The following is a 19,316-nucleotide window of genomic DNA, read 5'->3' as shown; positions in this document are numbered from 1 at the left end:
GGAGTATCAAGTGGGATGCATCTAAAAATCAAACCTCTCCTGTGTTTGCCAGAAGGAAGAGTGAAGTTGGGTCACGAGGAGATGAATGCAGTGTGTGCACAAGTGTTGAGATCTCTGGTGCTTTCTCAGAGCTGTCACTCATTCCTTGGGATCTTTGTGGTTGGCTGGAAAGGGGAAACTGCCTGGAATGGCTCCTGGGGCAGGTACCCTGAGGTTGGAGCTGTGTCCTAGAGTAGGCCTGAAAGTGGCGGCTTGCTGTAGAACTGATAGAGGGCTTATTTCACCCCCCCCTTCATCACAGCTGGGTGGCTGGCAAATGAGCACCCTTTTTAAAAACAAAACTTATATGAAAAGCAAGCTGAAATGCTGGTTTTGTTGGTGGCCCTACTAGCAGGAGGCTTTGCACGTGTGGAGGTGAAATTGCAACCTCTATGTGCGATCAACATGGTATGAAAGTATCCTCCCCCTTTTTTTTTTTTTTTTTTCCTTTCTGAAAGGAAAAGCATCTGCTCAGTGTGTGCAGCAGGCCTGGCATGCAGCGTGCGCAGCAGCGTGCAGGCACAGGGAAGTGCGTCCCCTCCCGGAAACACTTCCCTGAGCCTGGAGCACTTCTGGGTCAAAGCCTTTTGGTTCCGCTGCCGTCTCACTTTTTCTTTTTGCACTGTACCCGCCGCTGCTGCCGCTTGGCACTGCTCCCGGGGAGATGCGCCTCGCGCTTGTGGTGTGCTGCTGCGTGTTGGGCTGCAGCCAAGCCCTGCTCGGTGAGTTAAGGAGCTTGTGCTGCTCTTTGTCCGTCTGCCTCGCAGGGATGCTTTGAAATCACTTCACTGCACAGGTTCCCTTCAAATGCAGCAATGGATTAGTTGAAGGGGTTTGCTGATTTGTCCTGACTGAAGCTGTTCCTTTCCCAAGAAAATGCTGAAAGTGAAACCTTAAAATATAGCTTATTTAAAAATACACATATATACGTGCTAATCATAGCCACTTATTATATTGCACCATATCTCCTGTATATAAAGTGACTTTTTGGCAGTTACAGTATGCTGTCGTGTGCACCCATATTTACAAGTTAATGTTCTTGTACTGAATTACTTCACTCTTTTAGCATATGGAAAAGATGAAAACATGGTGCAGCTCCCCGGTGGGACGTTTCAGATGGGATCCAATTCCCCGGAGAACAGAAATGAAGAAGGGCCCGTCAGGGAGGTGACTGTGAAGCCGTTTGCTATTGACAAATATCCCGTCACAAACAGGGATTTCAGGTAAGACAAGGTTTTGGATCCATTTAGTCTGTGAGGAGCTACCAGCAGGACATGGCTCTTGGTGCTGGGACTTGTTGGGTCTGGAAGCTTCTTCTGGGGTCCGGAAGGCAATGCTTGCACGCTCCTAGCAGTTCCATTAGCACAAAAAATAGGCCTGTCAGTAAAAAATCACTTACACATACAGGTGCAGGCTGAAGGATCTTACTGCTATAGCTTGCAAATGTAATGTGCTTCTCTGTGTTAACTAATAGGGCTGTACTATTTCAGATTTCAATTTCCCTTTGTAAATACTGGATCCACTCCTCCATGGACTTTATAGAAGTTCTCGTTGAAAGCACTGGTAAACGTACTGGTGAAATGCCTTTACTTGCCCAGCTGAACCCTTATTGGTTAAGAAGAGCCATATCTTCCAGACACCAGCAGCTGCACAGCAGCATACAGTAAAAATCCATCCTTAAAACAATGAAGAAAAGAATGGGACAGAGACAGGGGGAGGTTTTTCAGCATGTCACATTTATTGCATTTTGGGGGCATTTAACCAATATAGCAGCTGCAGCTTTTAGTGGCAGGGATTTTTAATTGGTGCAATTGCATTTTGTGACAGAGCAAGGTGAAATATGAGTTCACTTACATAGTGTTAAACCTAACCATCAGACCTGTGAAGGGATTGAAATCTGACCATTTAAATCCTTATCTGTCAAACCCATCGGAGCTGTGCCAGTGAGGAACTGGGACTCCCTGCAGATTGGGGTGTCTCTAGCTCCCGTATGTTTGCATTGGTCTGGGCTTGTTGCATGTGCAGCTCGTGGTATTTGCTGGTGTGAGTCTTGACCTTTTACCCAGATGCCTGAGCATGTTGTGTTTATGCCAGGGAGTTTGTTAGAGAAAAGAAATTCAAAACAGAAGCAGAAGCATTTGGCTGGAGCTTTGTCTTTGAGGATTTCGTATCGGAAGAGATGAAAAAAAAAGTCACCCAAAAACTGGAGGTAAATCTGAATCCCACCTGGAATTTGAGAGGTTTCAGTAGGTGGGTGATGCCCCTGGGGATGACTCAGTGATGATGATGATGGAGGTTCTGCTCATGTTCCTGTCTGACCTCCTTGTTGTAAGCACAAAACCTGTGAGGGCAGAACCTTGCTGATTGCAGTATGTATTGCTTTTCTGCTGAGTAACAGCTACAGCTCAGCCTGGCCTTCCTCAAGGCTTGTTTTGCTTTTGAAACTGAATAGCAGGATTGAGCCTGGGATGATTTAAGGGCTCTTCTGTTTACATCCTCTCCAAATGCTGCCAAACTTGGCTCTCTAGATCTTCCAGCGAGCTGGGAGAAAGCAAAGTATGTTTCAAATGACTTTATTAATCAAATCTTACAACAGAAAGAACGAATACCACGGACTTCTTGATCTGTTTTTACTTTTAAAAGCAGATTTTCTACTCTGTTGAAAAGCAATATTAAAATGCCTGTGATAACCTGGATCAAACCACAGCATTTAACCATTTCCAGACTAACACATGCTCTGCTTTACACCTAGTGCTGTAGAACAAATTAAGTGTGCATGGTGCTGGGGAGGGGATCACCAGTATAGCTTTAATCTGGTGTCATTTCTTTTCCCAGTCTGCCCCTTGGTGGCTGCCGATCGAGAAGGCTTTTTGGCGACAGGTGAGCAAAAAATCAGGCATGGTGAGTCCTCTCCCTGCGGGGGCACAGCCAAGCTCTGCTGGGAGCATGCACATGCTGAGCCTTACTGACTGAACGGGGGAGTAAAAAACCACCTCTGGTTAATTTGTGCAGGGTCCCAACCCTGGTCTGGTCTGTCTTCTATTTCTTTTGTTGTTGTTGTCATTGAAAAGCATTTAAATCAGTTAAGATCTGTTCAATCTAATGCTTCCCAGCCTGCAGGTCCTGGCTCGAGCATCAAGGACAGGCTGGACCACCCGGTGCTGCATGTGAGCTGGAATGATGCGCGGGCGTTCTGCGAGTGGAAGGGGAAGAGGCTCCCTGCTGAGGAGGAGTGGGAGTTTGCTGCACGGGGAGGACTGGAGCGTACGTAGGATAGACTGGGACCTTTTCCCAAACCTACATCAAGTCATCAAGCAATTTTTGTTCTATTAGATCTATGAAGGCTTAAGCATCTCAATACAGAGATGTTTTCAGAGGTTAATCTATGGGGCTGAATGACCTTTTTCAGCCTGGGAGTGGAATAAGCAGTGGCTTAAGGAGAAGGACAGTCACAAAATCCTGGTTAAAAATAGTCAATCCAGTGCTGGGCTGACTCGTGGAGTAACTGGTCTCTTCTTCCTTGACAGAAAGGCTGTATCCCTGGGGAAACAAGTTTCAGCCAAACCGTACAAACCTCTGGCAGGTAAGAATCCTACAAATCACCCCATCTCAGCTGAGCTCTTCTGATGGCATTTAACTTGAATGCAGCATATGTGTAGCTGTCAGAGGGTGCTCCTGGGAAGCAATACAGACCTACCTGCAAGGTCCTGAAGATCAGCTCTGAGGGGTGCTCTGAAATACTGTTAGAGAGAACAGACTGAGTCTAGCTTCCCTGGGAAGCTGGGACTTCAATTCTCCCCAAAACTCATACATCAAGTTTTTTGAAAAGCACGTTGTTTTTTTTCCCCTCAGGAGAACTTTAGATGAGTGATTTGCTCTCTTGGACGCAAATGCCATATAGAGTTAATTTGCAATGGAGAGTTATTTCCATTATTTGAGTTTAACAAGTTTTGTTTGTTCGTTTTTAAGAAAAAAAGCTTTTTCTTCTCTGCAGTGGCTCTTTGCTCAGCATGATCTTTCTTCACACAGGGTGATTTCCCAAGGGTTGACACAGCAGAAGATGGTTATCACGGGGTGTCACCAGTGGCAGCGTTCTCACCTCAGAATAACTATGGTACGGTGTTCATCCTGCTTATGCTTTTGGGTTGACATCTGCTTCCTAACATCCATTTAACGCTAAGTATAAAATCCTGTAGTTGTAGAAGTTTCAAATATGAAATGGAATCACATCAGAATCTTGGTGGAATGAGTACAGCAAAAGCATTGACGGTTGTTATCGCAGCTGGCCGATGTACACCTGCTGCACTTCACTGCACCAAACCATCCCTTGATCTTAACCAACAGTTATTCTGCACTGCCGTGTGATTTATCTGAAAATCCCAGGCATGCTGGGGGACGGCAGTAGATGCCATTCCCTCCTGCAGATGGAAAATGATGAGACATTTAAGATGAGAGGTTTGTTGGAGGCCCACCTGCAGTTAGTTAGCAATACAGTAACGAGCTTCTGGTTCCTAGTCTCACTGCTAAACCACACTTTTCCAGTGATGATTTAAATGTTGCACCCCTTTCCCATACACCAAAGTGTTTTTGCAGCCCCTGCAGATGTGCTCCTGTAATCCTTGTACAAAACCTCTTGTGTCTCAGGGCTCTACGACCTGCTGGGGAACACCTGGGAGTGGACTGCGTCAGAGTACCTGGCACCAGGGCGCTCGAGGCAGCGTGCTCAGAAGATGCACGTCCTGAGAGGGGCCTCTTGGATTGACACTGCAGATGGGTCTGCAAATCATAAAGCTCGTGTTACCACCAGGTAGGTCTGTGCAGTGCCCGAGCAATGATTTCTTCCTTGGCGGTGCAAGAAGGGGTGTTATTTTAGAAGATGTTTGTCTGTTCCTACTCAGTTTTTCTGAGAAGCATTTAGGAAAACACACTGCAGATACTGATAAAATTTTACTGTTATAAACACATTCCTATTGCTTCTCAAGTATTTTATTATTATTTTTTTAATTTCCATTAAGAATTTATAGTTAAATGCTTTTCTAGAAATTATTCAGGTAAGTGGAAGATATCTGTAGCCTGTTACACAGGATCATATTCAGTGATTTAAGCACTAACTATGAAGGATCCCTAACTCTGGATATCTTTTTTTCCTTCTAAGAATGGGGAACACACCAGATTCAGCATCCGATAACCTCAGCTTCCGCTGCGCTGCTGACATCCCGGATCACACCGCTAAGAAGAGCAGGACCAAACCTGAGCTCTGAAGAGGTCATGTGGAAAGACTGTAGACATTTTCTCCTGTGGAGATAAAACAGTAATCCCCAGAAATCCCTTTCATTTAACCGAGGCAGTTTTAAAAATTAAAAAGAAGTACTTTCAGCACTCATTTCTGTGCAGGGGTGTCTGGGCACTGAGTGGTGATTGGGAATGACAGGCAGGGTGTTCTGTCTCCAGTGTCCTCTGGGTGTTGTGGACATTACAGCTCTCCTTTTAGCGGGTGTTTCAGACAAGCAGAGGGGTATATGTATGTGACCCCAGTGCTCAGGGCTGCCTCAGAGCTGCTCTCATTCCAGCCCAGCACTGCTGTCTGCCTGCCCAGTGCTCAACCCCTTCTGTGCCAGGTCCCTGTCAGCCACTGCAGAGGAAGCAGTGGGGACACGTCCCTGGCAGGGTGCCGTACATCGGTGCCCATCTCCCCTGGAAATCCCAGCTCCGTACAGCCCTGAGCCTTTCCAGGCAAAGTCAGGCACCTTTACTGGCCCTTTGTGACAGAGCCACGTGTCCATTCCCAAGTGTGTGGATGACACAAGTCAGTAACCTGGCTTGGATGTTATAACCAGCACACAAGGTCTACAAATGTGCTGTGGGCTGCCTCTGTCCCCCAGCCCAATTTGGCTTCTCCAAAGTGGTCCCTTACAGTGATTTTGGAAGAAACTCAGACTGGAATATACCCCCACGGCAAACCACAGCCCTGACAGCTGTTTGCACATAACTCGAGGCCAGCTGTATTTTTAAGAAAAAGTACAAGAAATCACTGGTGGGTTTTGAAACATTTTATTTGCCTTAACTCTGAGCAAACCCACCAGCTTATGCAGCAGAGGCGCTGTGATCAAAACAGCTCTTCCTCCGCTGCCAGGGTGAGCAAAACAGCCTTGCAGGTGTTCTCGAAGAGAGCGGCTCTGTTCTGCGCCTCCCCCTTCTTCACCCAGTGCCGGTAGGTCCTGAAGGCGCAGGCGTCGATCAGCTTGCGGACGGGCTTCAGGGCGTACGGGTCCCGCACCACCAGCTCCCGCGTCACTGCCTTGACCATGCGGTACTGGTAGTAAATGCGGACGGATGCCAGGACGGTCAGGCAGATCACCTGCAGCACGAGGGGAACAGGCAAATTGCTGATCAGGTCCAAGACAGGGACTGGACTGGGGCCAACATGCCCCAAATTGCTGCTATTGCAAAGGGGAGTCAGGAGGGAGCCCAGCTCCTGCACTGTTATTTAGCTCTGTTTGAGTGTTACGAGCTTTCTCCAACTGTGATCTTAACATCAAGACCGTGTCAGCCCTGAACATTTCATCTAATGCCATTTTGGACACCCTTTGCACTACCCTAATATTTACCCTAACATGATAACATAGTCCTAATGATTAGCTATAGGAGAGGGGAAAGAATTGCTCTTTTATCACTCTGCATCATATGATGCATCTGTGTGAAGTCAGACTCACTGATTTCCCCTTGAAAGTAATTTTTTGAGGCAGGTTTCTCTCCCTTCTCTTTTTATTTACCCCTCCCTCTGTGAAAAAGCCCTTAGGAAGTACCAGAAAGTGAAACGGTGCTCAGAGAAGCATCTCCAACCTGGCTGCTGTGTCCTGCCAAAGCCTCGGTCCACCAGCCTTGTTGAATGCCCAGTTTCTACCAGCTTAGCTAGGAAATCCAGCCGACCGCTCACCTCCCTGGCTCTGGGTTGTTGGATGTCCCCGTTCCCAGATGCACCGGCAGCACCCTCACCTTGAATTTCCTGAAGGGGCTGAAGTGCCGAACCTCTTCCACATCATACTGCTGGAAGAAGGGGTGTGCCAGCGCCTCGCTGGCCGTGTACCGCTGCCGGGGGTCCACCACCAGGAACCGGGAGATCTGCGGGAGGGCACCCAATTGACCCAGGGTGTCCCAGACACCTGCTCCCCCCCCAGGTTTTCCTGTCCCTGAGCACCCACCAGGTCCTTGACGGTGTCAGAGCGGTCGTCCCACTCCGGGGAGCCGAACTGGTAGTCCCCGTTCATGATCATCCGCAGCATCAGCATCTGCTTGCGGTGCCAGAAGGGAGGCGAGCCCGCCAGCAGGGTGTACATGATCACTCCAGTGCTCCACCTGCGGGGACCCAGGGGGACACACCAGCCTCAGCAGCCTGGAAAACCAGGAGGAAACTGCTCTGCTTGGTTCTGACGAGGGGGCTGAGCTCGCTGCTGGGGCTCATTAGCCCTAATGGGTCACAGGGAGCAGTGGGTTTTTGAGTCATGCAGATGGTGGTGGCGTGGGGCTGCTCTCCTGATGCAGCAGGAGGAAGCTGAGTTGGAGGCATGCACCTTACTTGGTGGTTTTTCTTTGTTTTATTTTGTTTTAGGGAAGGGACCTGGAGGTGCCAGCAAGGCTGGAGGTGCCCAGGCAGTTTTGGCTCAGGCTGTGGCACACAAAATGTCCTGCCACGGGGTGTGATGGAGGTAGCTATGCTGAAAGGATGCTGAAATACCCCTGTGTGTCTCAGGAGGTTGGTTGCAGCTCTGAGCATGCACTGCAGACCTGAGCCCAAAGGCACCAGAGTGGGTGGCAAAGCCCCTGCTGGGCTCCAGCAGCTCTGGGCTCTCCCCTGGGGACATGGGCACAGCTAGAGGCTGCTGCTCCCACAGCTCCCTGCTCGCCAGGCCATCCCCTTGCAACCCCGTGGTTTTTTAGGTGCATCGTTCAGCTCCTCACAAACCCTACAGCTGGTCCCCAGCCACTCACCAGCAAGGAGCAACTCCTGCTGTGCCCTAAACTACAATCACTTTAGAAGCACCCCAGGGTCTGAGGGCAGGAGGGCAGGCATCTCACTCACATGTCCACTTCCTTCCCATAGCCCTGGTGCTCATCATCCATGGAGCACTGCAGGATTTCAGGGGCTAGGTAGCCGGGTGTGCCACAGATTTCTGCAAAACAGGGGAGAGCATCCCCTTAGCGACCCGCAGACAATGAGGGGTGTCTGGATCTGGGTGGGATCGTTGCAGTGATGGTGATGGCAGCAACTGCATCTCGTGTGCACCTTGCTGGTGACTTTTCTTGGTGAATTATAATGAATAATGAGAGTGAGGAGAGCAAGGGGTGTGCTGGTGGGTGATGTCCGTTGTTGGGTATTTGGTTCATTGCAGGGTAGGAGAGGGGAAAACCTTAATGAATGGGGTGATGTGGGTCAACTGGACAACAGAAAAAAGAAGTGGAAAAATTGGATGGTTTTCCTAAGGGGCAGGAACATGGTCATTGAAAAGAGTGAGGGCTGGAGTCACTGGGGGTGGAGGGGCTCCACCAGCTCACCATAGGCACTGTGTTAATGGGGTGGTTGGGCCAGCCCAGCATCGCACCCACCTCACCACGTGCCTACCTTTGAGCTTCTCATTCTCACGCAGCTGGCAGGAGAAGCCAAAGTCCGTCAGCTTAATGTTCATGTCATCGTCCAGGAGGATGTTCTCCGGCTTCAGATCGCGGTGGACGATGTCGATGGAGTGGAGGTACTGGATCACTTCCAGCAGCGCGCGCATGATCTTCCTGGGGATGGGTGACAGCACCTCTGCTAGCCCCAACACCCCTCAGCACCCGGGGATGGGGCCAGGGACCAAAGAGCTCAGCCACGTGCAAAAACCTCAACAGCCAGGTGTGGGGACACAGCCTGGGGGGGTATTTTGCTCATGGGTGCTGTGCCAACTGCAAGGTTCTCCTTTGAACCTGTGCTCTGCTTTTGCAGCCCGGTTTTCAGCCTTACCTGGTTTCCTTCTCGCTTAAGGTGACTTTCTCAGTGAGGTAGTCGAAGAGCTCCCCTCTCTTCATCCTGCGTGTGGGAGGGAAAAACAGACCCAAACCCCTGGAGAGGACTGCCTGGGGCTTGTTGCCCTGGAACAGCCCCAGGGCACCCACTGCACAAAATGACAAGCTGACACATTAATATCTAGTCCTTTTTAACCCTTTTTATTGTCATAAAATGACAAGCAGGAGGAGGAAAAGCTGTGCCCAAAGCAGGCAGGCTTTGGGCAGGACAAGGCAGGGCTCTCCTGGTGCCAGCTCACTCTGACATCCATCGCGCCGCCCCGCTGTCATGAGTCGTGGCGTCACACGAGCCCTGGTCCTGCTGGGCATATAAATAACCTCCAGGGACGCCTGAGGGCTCCCACCAAAGGTTACAGAGAAACCTGAGCTGCTGACGGAGGGGAAACGGGGGCAAGGCTGAAGTGAGCTGGCTCTTTTCTACCTGACAGGAGCCCTGGTCGCGCCCTCACTTTGCCCTGTCTGGGTTATAAGGTGCTGGGGAGAATTTAGGTTGGTGGCTGTTTGCAGAGTGAAAAGGAGGAGAAATGGGGGCAGCTGGGGCTCAGGGAGCTGGCGGTGCTGGGCGAGCGGGTACTTACAGGTCAAACACCAAGAAGAAGAAGGTGCTGGATTCGTAGCTGTCCTTCAGCTGGACTGCAATGAAAGATGGGGGCTGTGAGCACAGTGCGGTATGTTCCTTGCCACATACCCCATGTATAGCATCTTCCTTTCCAATTATGGGCTAAAAACTGCTGATCTAATTGGTAATTAAATTAATGAGGTGATCTTTGTTAGTGTTTTGAGTGGGAGAGCAGGAGGGAGATAGCTGGGGTGGCCTGGGCACTGCTGGCACGTGTGTGCAAAGGTTGAGCAAAGGCTGCTCAGAGCAGGTGTCCTGTGTCCTGCTAGGACCATGGGGCTTGTGGAGGTTTGATTTCTGGGGACACCCTGAAGAATAAATGGGGCAGAAAAACCTCCTCCCCAACTCCCAGACCCCAACTCACTGACGTTGGGGTGGCCCGAGACTTTCCGGAGGATGTCGATCTCCTTGGCCGTTGCTTCCCGCAGCTCCTGCACCTCCTTGGGGGTTATGTTGCCCGCCGTGATGTCGATGATCTTCACGGCATACTCCTGCCTCGTGGCTTTGTGAATGCACCGACGGACAACGCTGCTCACCCCCCTGCCAGGAACAACATGGGAAAGATGGGGTGATTTCTGTTCCCTGTTAGCACGCTGAGATGTTGTGGGGTCAGGCTCAAATTGCTTTCTAATTACTAATTGTCAGGGGGATGGTGTGAGCATGGCCTGGGCTCCCACCACCCTGGGGATGTGATGCTGCTCCCAGGAAGGGTCCTGAGCTGGGGCAGTGTCTGCTTCCTCCCGCCCAGCCCACCTCTGTGGATGCACCACAGTGTTTCCTTCCCAAACACATCTCACTCTGTTATACTGTCTTGATGGGACAGATTTTGAGCTGATGCAAAACGTTTCTTTGCTATTTTTAACCCTGTGATTCCACGGGCCCTGTTCGGATCAGGTTCCTGTGGGACGTTGCTGCTATTGGGTACTGGAATGGGTAAAACAGCAATTTGCTAAAACCAAGCTTTACCTGCCCAAAACCTCCTTCGGCTCATATTTTTCATAAAACTCCTTGGACGAGCTCCAGTCGGGGAGGTCTTCCTCCTTAGTCATGGCTGGCTCCCGCCTGGTGCTTGCTCACGGGCAGGAAGGGGCTGCAAGGAGAAAAGAGCTCAGCCATGTGCTGCTGGGGCACTGCAGCGGCACGCGACTGCGAGGTCCAAAGGTCCCCAGCAGCATTCACCCAAAAAAAAAAAAGGCACAATATCACAACCCAAAGACCCCACAAAGCCTTGAAGTCTACCTCTTCTCCTCCACCCACTTCTCATATTTTCAAATGCTTTTTTTTTCCTACTCCACCCTGATTGTGCTGTCCAAAAGGCTTTGGCTGAGCAAAAGTAAGAAAAAAAAATGTTAAAAGGGAAAGGACTGAGGAGGGGAGGGGGGCAATAAGGGACAGTGGGGCAGGGTGGGACTGCTGTGGGGTCAGCTGGGGCTGAGCTGCAGGGCAGGTAGTACAGCGCACGTGTACACCCAAAATCTCCTGAAAGGCTGCTGCCCTTGTTTTTGGTGGTGTGTTTTTTTTGTGTCCATGCTGGAGGAGGAGCGATGTGGCAATATTTTGAGCAGGGTGGAAATCAACCGGTTGTCCCGAGCCCTAATTTTCACCGGTTTCTCTTTGTAAGCACCGGGAGCAGGACGTCCTCAGCTCGTTCCTGCTTTTTGTGAATGCCAGCGGGGAAAGCACGGGCTGAGAGGTTACTGCAGGGCCCGAGGCTTCCAGCCCCAGCACTGTGGGTTCTTCTCTGCCCTTTGCTCTGACACAAACCCTACAAGCAGGGCTGGCTCCCATCTCTGGGCAGTCTGAATCCCATTACCGAACCGTGTCCGTCCTGACCCCGTTACGGAGGGTTGACGCTGTCCGGTCCCTGAGCCTGCTGTCAGCGCTGGTGTGGAATCTAACAGAGCTTTAATGAAAATTAATGGAATACATAAACCTATAAACGCCCTACATGGAATTTATAAAGCTCAGCAACGCCGCCACGGCTTATAAACGCCAGCAGGGCCCTGGGTGAAGGAAGGGGGGGTCCCTGCGGCACCAGCGCGGCGGAGGAGGGGGGGGGCCCGGCCGGCGCTGCCTCCTCCCGGGGGGGTTATGGGGACAGGAGCAAGGGGGGTCCCGAAGCACCGGTAGCGGGATTGGGGCCGGGCGAGCGCCCCAATCCCATAAACACACCCCATAAACAGCCCCCCCCCCTTCCCCCGTTACCTCCTCGCCGGCCGCCTCAGCCGAGCGCCATCGGGGCGGAAATGGAGCGGGGCCGGCGGGAGGCGGCGGGGGGCCGGGCCGGGCCGAGCCGGGCCAAAAATAACGCCCTGGGAGGCTCGGCACGGGGGGGGGAGGCCGTGATCCGAGCTGGGGGGGAACCGGGGGAAGGCTCCGAGCTGAGGGGAGCCCGGGGAGGCCCCGCGCTGAGGCGGCGGGGAGCAGGGGAAGGGCGCTGAGGGGAGCCCGGCTGGAGTCGGGCTGTGGCTGAGGGGGGCACCGGGGGGGTCTCCGAGGGATGATTGCCCTCAAAAAGGCTCGAATGGGGTCCGGAGAGGGCTCTGCTTTTCCCAAAGGCCCGAGCGCATCTCCCTGCCTACCCGGCGCTACCTCACTCTGAGGCCCGAAGTATTTTCGCCTTCTTTTTTATCAGTATGGTGAGAAACGCGACTGAAATGTGAGATTTGGTATCAGAAGCGCAGCTTGTGTCCCCGGGAAAAGGTATTTCTGTCCTTGTCCCCCACCTTTGAGGCGGCCCCTCCCCGTTCTGAAGGCTAATTTTATCTTTTCACTTCCAGGAACCGCAGATCAGAGACAGGAGGCTCTTGGGAACGGGCAGAATACACAACAGCACAGAAGCAGCTCAGCAAAAAACAGGTAATGCTATGGCTTTTTTAAAAAAATCGCACCTTTCACAGCCTTATTCCACCCCACACACTCCCCTTGTGAGAATGCACCATCCTGGTTCCCGTAGTCCTCGAGACACATGTGCAGGGTTCACAACACAGCTCAGCGGCACGTGATGACAAGCTGAAGTGCAGGAGGGTATTTACACTGCATGCTCTGGGTGTTTTAGCAGGACATGAACTGGCTACTCCTGAGAGAGAAAGGCTTTGCCCCCTCAGGCACATCGGTAATTTTTAAAGAGATTTTTCTTCTGCATGGCACCACCAGCTTTGTTACTTCTCTAAACCAGCTGCGAGATGTCACATCACCCTTGCTCAACTTGGCCCCATTCTTGCATTTCAAGACGGGGAAGAAAAACCCACAGCCTCTGCTTACATTATTGGGGACTACAAGTCTAATAACGTTAACACAGTAACGTGTCATTTTAGAAGAGTAGAACTGCTCGGCGTTGTATAGGCTTGCTCATGTAACGGACTACCACAGATTTTCTCTGAGTAAAGGTGTTTCTCAGCCTCCTGAATGCAAACATAGAACTTGTATTTACAGATATGATAGGATGCTAAGTTTTAAGCGAGCTGAGACCTGCTGTATGCAGAATATCATGGCCAGCCATTGCCTTCCTTGTCACTACATATTGTAATGAGCAGAAGCTGCCCGTGGGGCTCAAATGCTCAAGTATGAGGTGTCTGGCAAGTACAGCTAACCACGGAACCAAAGGGTGTTCCTGGACTCCTGGAGCTCCAGCCCTTCAGGCACATTTCCTGTCAGTGCACCTGGTGAGCAGGCTGATCCTGCTAACTTCAGTTCTTGCCTGCTTACTCTTAAAACGCAACTCCTACCCGCATTCCAAAATCCACTAGAGCACAGGACTTCTAGAGAGACATTTTATTGGTTCACTTACATTCAACCCAACAATCAACAAAACAGTTGACCCCATTAGTTCATTCCACTTTATTCTTAATTTTTCCATGTTGTGCTAAATTAATTTGCAGTTTAAGTTGTATCACACATAGAGGCTATGGCAGAAATCAAGCCACAAGGACAACAGTGTGAATATACGAACTAACAAAATATCAGACAGCTTTAGACTATTACTGAAGCTTTTTCATTCATAGGTCAGTTCTTGTAAGATGGTCTTCAGCAACCTTGTTCTGGAGGCTTAAGCTAAACCTGTAAGATAAGAAGTTGCACAGTTAATCACATCAAGTTTTAGATCCCTAAGCTGCAGGTCCCTTACTATGAAGTAAGCATATACATGTCCCAGCAAACACTGAGGGGTGATAAGGAATGTGTTGAAGGGAAGGCCTCAGCAGTCCACCCAGCCACGTGTGCTTGGCATTCTTCTGTCCTCCCACATCAAATGGTTTGTTAGTTGTGCCCAAGACACCTGCTACAGGCCAGCAGCACTCCTAAGTAGCAAACTGGCAACGCTATGCTGCTTCCCGAAGCATGTTGCCACCCCTCTCCCAAATTATTTGCTTCCATTAATTTAGCATGAAAGCATCAGGAATTCGTGCAATCTCCACCCCACCACCTCCAGCTATATGTACTGGATTGAAACAGGAAAGACAACAGAACCATGACTCCCTTTAACCAACTTGAGCTTGCTGCTTTGTACCAATCCCTATTCTTTATAGAATAGACAAAAATATAGGAAAAAAAAAAAACAGGGCATTGTACCCACACAATGACTGCAGCAATTAGCTCCTTTAGTCTGCTACCACTGCTTACCATTAGCAAACCTGCACTGCTTCAGTACTTCACTGAAGCCCTCGCACAGCTTGAGGTCGGTCTGGTTCTGCGCACACTCCAGGAATTGTTTCATTTCATACTGGCAAGGAGCAAACTGCTGCTGCTGCTGCTGGTAGGCAGGTTGAGCTGCTTGGGGTTCCTGAAATGGCAGACACCTCCGTGAGCACCTTTTCAACAGCTCCAGCCCGTGAAACCACACCCCCTCAATACTGATCGCTGTGTACTTCTTCCCTGCATTTCTTCAAAATATATTACTTTTTAAATGGAAAACAAATACTGGGTTGAAGTACAAAGTTTCCAGTGGTGACAGCACACATTCTGAACAGTTTTGTAAATTATAAACACCTAAGTAACTTTGTACAGCATCTAGGCAAGGCAACAGCATTTATTATGTTTGAGCAGCACAAAATGTGACTTCAGGACACCGTTCTTGCAATAGATCTTATCATCAGCAGACTGGGCACATGGAAGTCCCCTGAGTCACAAGGGTACTACAGCAGGGAACAACACCCGTATACCAGAATATACGTAGGAAACAACCCCCAATGCCAAACGCACACATCACTTGTGTCCCTTTGAACTATTTTTAAGATAAACAAACACGATGACTGTGGAGGTAAACTTGGAAACTGAGTCAGTAAAATTACCTTTGTTTCCCCAGCCAGAACTCGTGCATCTTTCATTGTATAACAATCACTTCAGCCTATACCTAGCCAGCCTCTCAAATTAACCACACCTCAACGAGCTAGCATCCAGTTGTACTTCCCCTTACCTGATAAGTGATATCAGGCCTCGCAGCTTCCGAGCTGCTTCCCCCGCCAAACCCTCCTGTGAGCGCGTGGCCGATGGTGTGGCCCACGGCAGAGCCTACAGCAACCCCCGCTGCAGTTGTGGCCATCTGCGCCATCAGGCCAGGCTGCTTCGGCGCAGGGGCACCCACGGCAGAGGCCGGCGCTGGCGCCGGCACTGGGGCCCGGGCAGCTGGTGCTGGCGGTGCTGCTCTCATTTGTGGCGCCCGGCTGCAAGGACACAAAGAGAAAAAATAAAACACAAATCATTGCCTAAACCCCAAACAAGCCAAGGCCCTTTGCCTGTTGGCAATTCCTCCTTGTGTAACCCTGCACGTGGATGGCACAGACTCGGTGTTCCAGGGAACCATTTGTGCACAGCAGGGTGAGGCTGGCGGCCTTATTTTTATTTAGTTTTCAATTGTTTTTTGTTTCTTTGTTTTTTTTTCTCCAGTTTTCACACCCCACATCCTAAGGGACCGAGGCTGGTGGCCTTACTTCTAGGTTTTAAGACCAGGAGCACCCGCGAGAGTTCACGGGAAGCGAGACAGGGCCGGGAAGGGGCAGCTTAAAGCAGGCCTCAGAGCCTGGGGGAGCCCCCTAATGAGGGGCGACCCCTGATGGGGGGAACCCTCCGGCCCCACACAGCCCCAGTCCCGCCCCCCCACACCCCACAAACCCCCGTTTTCCCCTCAAACCCCCCTCCCCGACCCCATAAAGCCCCACTGTCCCCGGATGGGGCCTGGAAGGGCGAGAAGGGCTGGGGAACGGGAGGCCGCGCAACCCGGCCGCCCTCACCTGGCGGGGGGCGCCACGCGGGACGTGCGGCTGCGGCCTCCTCGCGGCATGGCGGCGGGGAGCGGACTGCGGGGCTGCCCCTCAAGGTCACCCGACACCCGCCGGGCGTGATGACGTCAGCGCCGCGACGTCGCAGGGGGCGGGGCCTCCGAAAAGCCACGCCCCCTGTCCCCCCTCAGTCCCCCTCAGCCCCCCTCAGCCCCCTCAGTCTCCCTCAGTCTCCCTCAGCCCCCTTAAGCCCCATTAAGCCCCCTCAGTCCCCCTCAGCCCCACTCAGACCCCTTAAGCCCCCCTCAGTCCCCCTCAGCCCCCCTCAGCCTCCTCCCTCCTTCTTGCCTCCAAGGGGTCGCCACCACCCCGAAACCCCCCTGCTGGAGGCTCTTTGGGGTTCCTGTGGTGAGGAGGAGGCTTGGGGTGCACAGGGGTTTGGTGCTGAGGTGCCCCCTGACCACCTTCCCAGGGGTGTTTTGTCCTCGTGGTGCCATAATAAAGAATAAAGGGGTAAAGGGATTGAGGTGAAGCATGGGGTGTGTCATGATGGTACCCACAGGCAGTGGGTGTCCCACCACAGAATGTGGTTCAGCCATGGGGCATCTGGTGGCTGCTTCTAAAAGTAAAAAATAAAAATAAAAAAATTGGGAGTGTGGAGCCCGGTGGTGAAATTGGCCTGAAAAGGCTGCTATAGTACAGCCTGGGATGGGGGGCACAGCAAAAAGAGCAACTGGGACAGAGTAAATGCTGTCAGGCCTTCCACCGCTTAGCCATAAGACAAATTGGGGGGTGTTATAAGAAAACCAAAGGCACAGCCTCTACTCCAGTAAATGGAGGGAGATCTTTACACAAAACACAAATGATTTTTGGATTCTGCTGTGAATAATTAAGCTTAGTAGAGCTTTAGAAAAGTATGAATTATTTATTAAGGATAATGAGAAAGGCACAGTTATTCCATAGGAATATAATTAAGATACAGTCCCTACAGCTTACTACCTCGGTACAGATAGACCAGCTGTTGCACTGAAACCTGATCTCTATTAATGCAGTTAGCAGACTAGTCATTTGTTTTTTCTTTGTTTTCTTAATATCTAAAACCCACTGAAAATAATGAAAGGCATCCAGATGACTAACATGCATGGGATTAGACCTAATGAGTAAATAAACTCTCAGGTGCAATACAAAGGGAAATTTCAAGCAACTCGTTTTCCCATTGTAAGCAAGCACCCTTCATTATAGCTATAGTAATATGCACAAATTCATCCACAAAATGCAACTGTCACTCAGTAATATCATCACTTCACTATCATGACATTAAAAAATGGCTTGTTCACCATTTCTGCAGTTGTGTAAGGGTGGTGGCTACCCGAGAGCAGTCATTTCAACATCTCATATGTAAGGGGATGTAACTGTTGCCTGATGACAACAACTGCACCTGATGCAGGCAGCATAAATGTTGGCTTATACACCAACAGTAATCCAAAGCACAGCTTCCATCAGAAAAGCAGTTGCTGTAAACGTGAAAATCATTAGGAGATAAATATAAGCAGTACACCATGATTCAGAGCAGCAGTGTCTACGTAAGCCCAGACTGTAGGCATTACTGCAGGAGCTGATCCACAACAGCTCCTCTCTCTTTCCCTTATTCTTGGCCTCCTTCCATTTCGTCTGCTTTCTAAGCAGCTCTGGGGTTTGGGTTTTGTCAAATGCCTGTGCAGCGTTATGGGACTCGCACTCCAGGCAAACAGCAAGTAATTCACTTCAGCTTTGGCACTTTTTCTCTAGCAGCTGGCCTGGGACTCCTGCAAACATCTCGCAGCTCTGCCCTGCTCTTGCTGATGTCCAGGGGGCTCCCAGCCCTCAGCATCCAATGGTGCACATGCAGGAAAAGCTTTGACTAGACCATGTCTTTTTTAAGGGCTAAACTATAGGTATGTGAGATTACATTATTTCTTCTTCTGCAACTTTAGTACATCTGTTATTCTTTATGTTGCCCTTTCTGTCTCAAACACCTCCACACTCTTCCCCTTGCCCCTCTGTTCTTGTTTATATTAATAGCAGAAGACACAAGAGAGAGCAGATCATTTACTTTATAAACTAGTTAGGGTTCAAACAGCTCTTTTTAATTGGTTTTCTCAAATATTTTTCATGAATATCTTTCAATTTCCCATTTTGGTGGCAGAGAGATTCCTTCTTTGCGCTGAAGTCATTTTGCAACACATTTCTCTTTGAATTAGCTTTGTTTTGCAGAACAATGAAGGCATGAATGGCAGGATTAATGGGATGAATGCTGCCATTGTGCTGTACCATCCTGCCTTCCTTGGGAAAACTTTGGAGGTTCCTTTTGTACAGATCCACTCCTCCATCTGCTAACAAGTGGCAGAATCTGGAAGGGAAGGAGAACCAGAGGGCTGTGGCCATCCTCCAAGGCAAGCAAGAGCAGCATTTGTGGTGGGTGCCTACAGTGGGCAAAACCCAACATATTTTCAGCTGCTAGGTGGGTTGTGCATCTGCAGACTGGAGATGTGGGCCAGTTTCCCAAACTCCAACTGGACCAGTGCTGGGGCAGCTTTTGACAGAAGCCCGTGGGGTAACTGAGAGGAGATGTGGCCCTGGTGGTTGCCTTTTACCAGGGTTATGTGTGGGTACACTGTGAATTCCATCAGCAACCTACAAGGACATTGAGACCATGGAGTGTGTCCAGAGAAGGGCGACGAGGCTGGAGAAGGTTCTGGGACACAAGTCCTGTGAGGAGCGGCTGAGGGAACTGGGGGGGGTTGGGCTGGAGAAGAGGAGGCTCAGGGCAGACCTCATTGCTCTCTGCAACTGCCTGAGAGGAAGGGGTGGGGAGCTGGGGGCTGGCCTCTTCTCGAAGATAACTGGTGATAAGACCAGAGGGAATGGCCTCAAGTTGCGCCAGGGGAGGTTCAGGTTGGGAATGAGGAGACATTTCTGCTCAGAAAGAGCAGCCAGGCACTGGGACGGGTTGCTCAGGGAGGTGGTGGAGCCACCACAGCCCCTGGGGGTGTTCAGGGGCTGTGTAGGTGTGGTGCTTGGGGACGTGTTTTATCCCTGGGGGCGGTTAGGGGCAGGTTGGACGTGGTGCTTGGTGACAGTGCTGGCAGGGGGCGGTTGGAACATCCCATAGCTCTTTTCCAACCCCAATAACTCCCTCAATCCATGACGTGTGAAGGACGACAGAACCCCAGCGCCAAGCACAGGACTCTATTTCAGTACCCCATCCGACAAAAAACGACCAAAACCTCCTTTTTCCTCCCCAAAACCCGCTCTGCCCCCTCCCTCCACCAGGGGGCGCCCCCTCCCTCCTTCCCTCCCCTCACGCAGCCCTCCCCCCTATCCCCCCTCCCTCCCCTCCCTGA

The 19,316-nt window shown here is 50.8% G+C and overlaps 3 protein-coding genes and 1 long non-coding RNA gene across 4 annotated transcripts; 2 read left to right on the top strand and 2 right to left on the bottom strand.

Moving 5' to 3' along the window:
* Positions 1 to 592: 592 nt before the first annotated feature.
* Positions 593 to 5,422, top strand: SUMF2 (sulfatase modifying factor 2). Its single transcript, XM_005010662.6, has 9 exons — positions 593 to 761; positions 1,106 to 1,262; positions 2,134 to 2,248; positions 2,875 to 2,919; positions 3,153 to 3,303; positions 3,567 to 3,622; positions 4,069 to 4,153; positions 4,684 to 4,846; positions 5,195 to 5,422. Exons 1-9 carry the CDS (start codon positions 704 to 706, stop codon positions 5,298 to 5,300), a joined length of 936 nt encoding a protein of 311 aa, XP_005010719.2. The 5' UTR covers positions 593 to 703; the 3' UTR covers positions 5,301 to 5,422.
* A 652-nt stretch (positions 5,423 to 6,074) lies between these two features.
* PHKG1 (phosphorylase kinase catalytic subunit gamma 1) lies at positions 6,075 to 12,083 on the bottom strand. Its single transcript, XM_027472282.3, has 10 exons — positions 11,924 to 12,083; positions 10,685 to 10,808; positions 10,083 to 10,258; positions 9,678 to 9,732; positions 9,038 to 9,103; positions 8,660 to 8,823; positions 8,120 to 8,210; positions 7,242 to 7,395; positions 7,036 to 7,161; positions 6,075 to 6,397 (listed from the first exon to the last, which is right to left on the bottom strand). Exons 2-10 carry the CDS (start codon positions 10,765 to 10,767, stop codon positions 6,146 to 6,148), a joined length of 1,167 nt encoding a protein of 388 aa, XP_027328083.1. The 5' UTR covers positions 10,768 to 10,808; positions 11,924 to 12,083; the 3' UTR covers positions 6,075 to 6,145.
* Positions 12,084 to 12,132: 49 nt separating this feature from the next.
* LOC113845635 (uncharacterized) lies at positions 12,133 to 15,935 on the top strand. The gene is made up of 3 exons (XR_003501372.3): positions 12,133 to 12,421; positions 12,499 to 12,577; positions 15,602 to 15,935. It is a non-coding gene; the product is annotated as an uncharacterized lncRNA (long non-coding RNA).
* CHCHD2 (coiled-coil-helix-coiled-coil-helix domain containing 2) lies at positions 13,478 to 16,106 on the bottom strand. The gene is made up of 4 exons (XM_027472286.3): positions 15,946 to 16,106; positions 15,132 to 15,378; positions 14,339 to 14,498; positions 13,478 to 13,777 (listed from the first exon to the last, which is right to left on the bottom strand). Exons 1-4 carry the CDS (start codon positions 15,993 to 15,995, stop codon positions 13,767 to 13,769), a joined length of 468 nt encoding a protein of 155 aa, XP_027328087.2. The 5' UTR covers positions 15,996 to 16,106; the 3' UTR covers positions 13,478 to 13,766.
* Between the last annotated feature and the right edge of the window lie 3,210 nt (positions 16,107 to 19,316).

The sequence above is a fragment of the Anas platyrhynchos genome, chromosome 20 (genome assembly GCF_047663525.1).
Source record: "Anas platyrhynchos isolate ZD024472 breed Pekin duck chromosome 20, IASCAAS_PekinDuck_T2T, whole genome shotgun sequence".
In the NCBI taxonomy this organism is placed as follows: domain Eukaryota; kingdom Metazoa; phylum Chordata; class Aves; order Anseriformes; family Anatidae; genus Anas; species Anas platyrhynchos.
The sequence above is the reverse complement of the archived record's forward strand: the minus strand, read 5'-3'. Positions and strand labels throughout refer to the sequence as shown.

What these genes read in the sequence shown, in the direction of transcription:
- SUMF2 (XM_005010662.6), top strand. Translation starts at nt 704, where the DNA reads ATGCGCCTCGCGCTTGTGGTGTGCTGCTGCGTGTTGGGCTGCAGCCAA. An exon ending in AGAAGGCTTTTTGGCGACAG is followed by an intron (nt 2,920 to 3,152) that starts GTGAGCAAAAAA and finishes AATGCTTCCCAG; the next exon opens with CCTGCAGGTCCTGGCTCGAG. An exon ending in AAAGCTCGTGTTACCACCAG is followed by an intron (nt 4,847 to 5,194) that starts GTAGGTCTGTGC and finishes TTTCCTTCTAAG; the next exon opens with AATGGGGAACACACCAGATT.
- PHKG1 (XM_027472282.3), bottom strand. Translation starts at nt 10,767, where the DNA reads ATGACTAAGGAGGAAGACCTCCCCGACTGGAGCTCGTCCAAGGAGTTT. An exon ending in TTAAGCGAGAAGGAAACCAG is followed by an intron (nt 8,824 to 9,037) that starts GTAAGGCTGAAA and finishes ACCCATCCCCAG; the next exon opens with GAAGATCATGCGCGCGCTGC. An exon ending in GCCCCTTCAGGAAATTCAAG is followed by an intron (nt 6,398 to 7,035) that starts GTGAGGGTGCTG and finishes CTCGTGCTGCAG; the next exon opens with GTGATCTGCCTGACCGTCCT.
- CHCHD2 (XM_027472286.3), bottom strand. Translation starts at nt 15,995, where the DNA reads ATGCCGCGAGGAGGCCGCAGCCGCACGTCCCGCGTGGCGCCCCCCGCC. An exon ending in CGCGTGGCGCCCCCCGCCAG is followed by an intron (nt 15,379 to 15,945) that starts GTGAGGGCGGCC and finishes GTGTCCTTGCAG; the next exon opens with CCGGGCGCCACAAATGAGAG. An exon ending in GGCCTGATATCACTTATCAG is followed by an intron (nt 14,499 to 15,131) that starts GTAAGGGGAAGT and finishes CTGCCATTTCAG; the next exon opens with GAACCCCAAGCAGCTCAACC.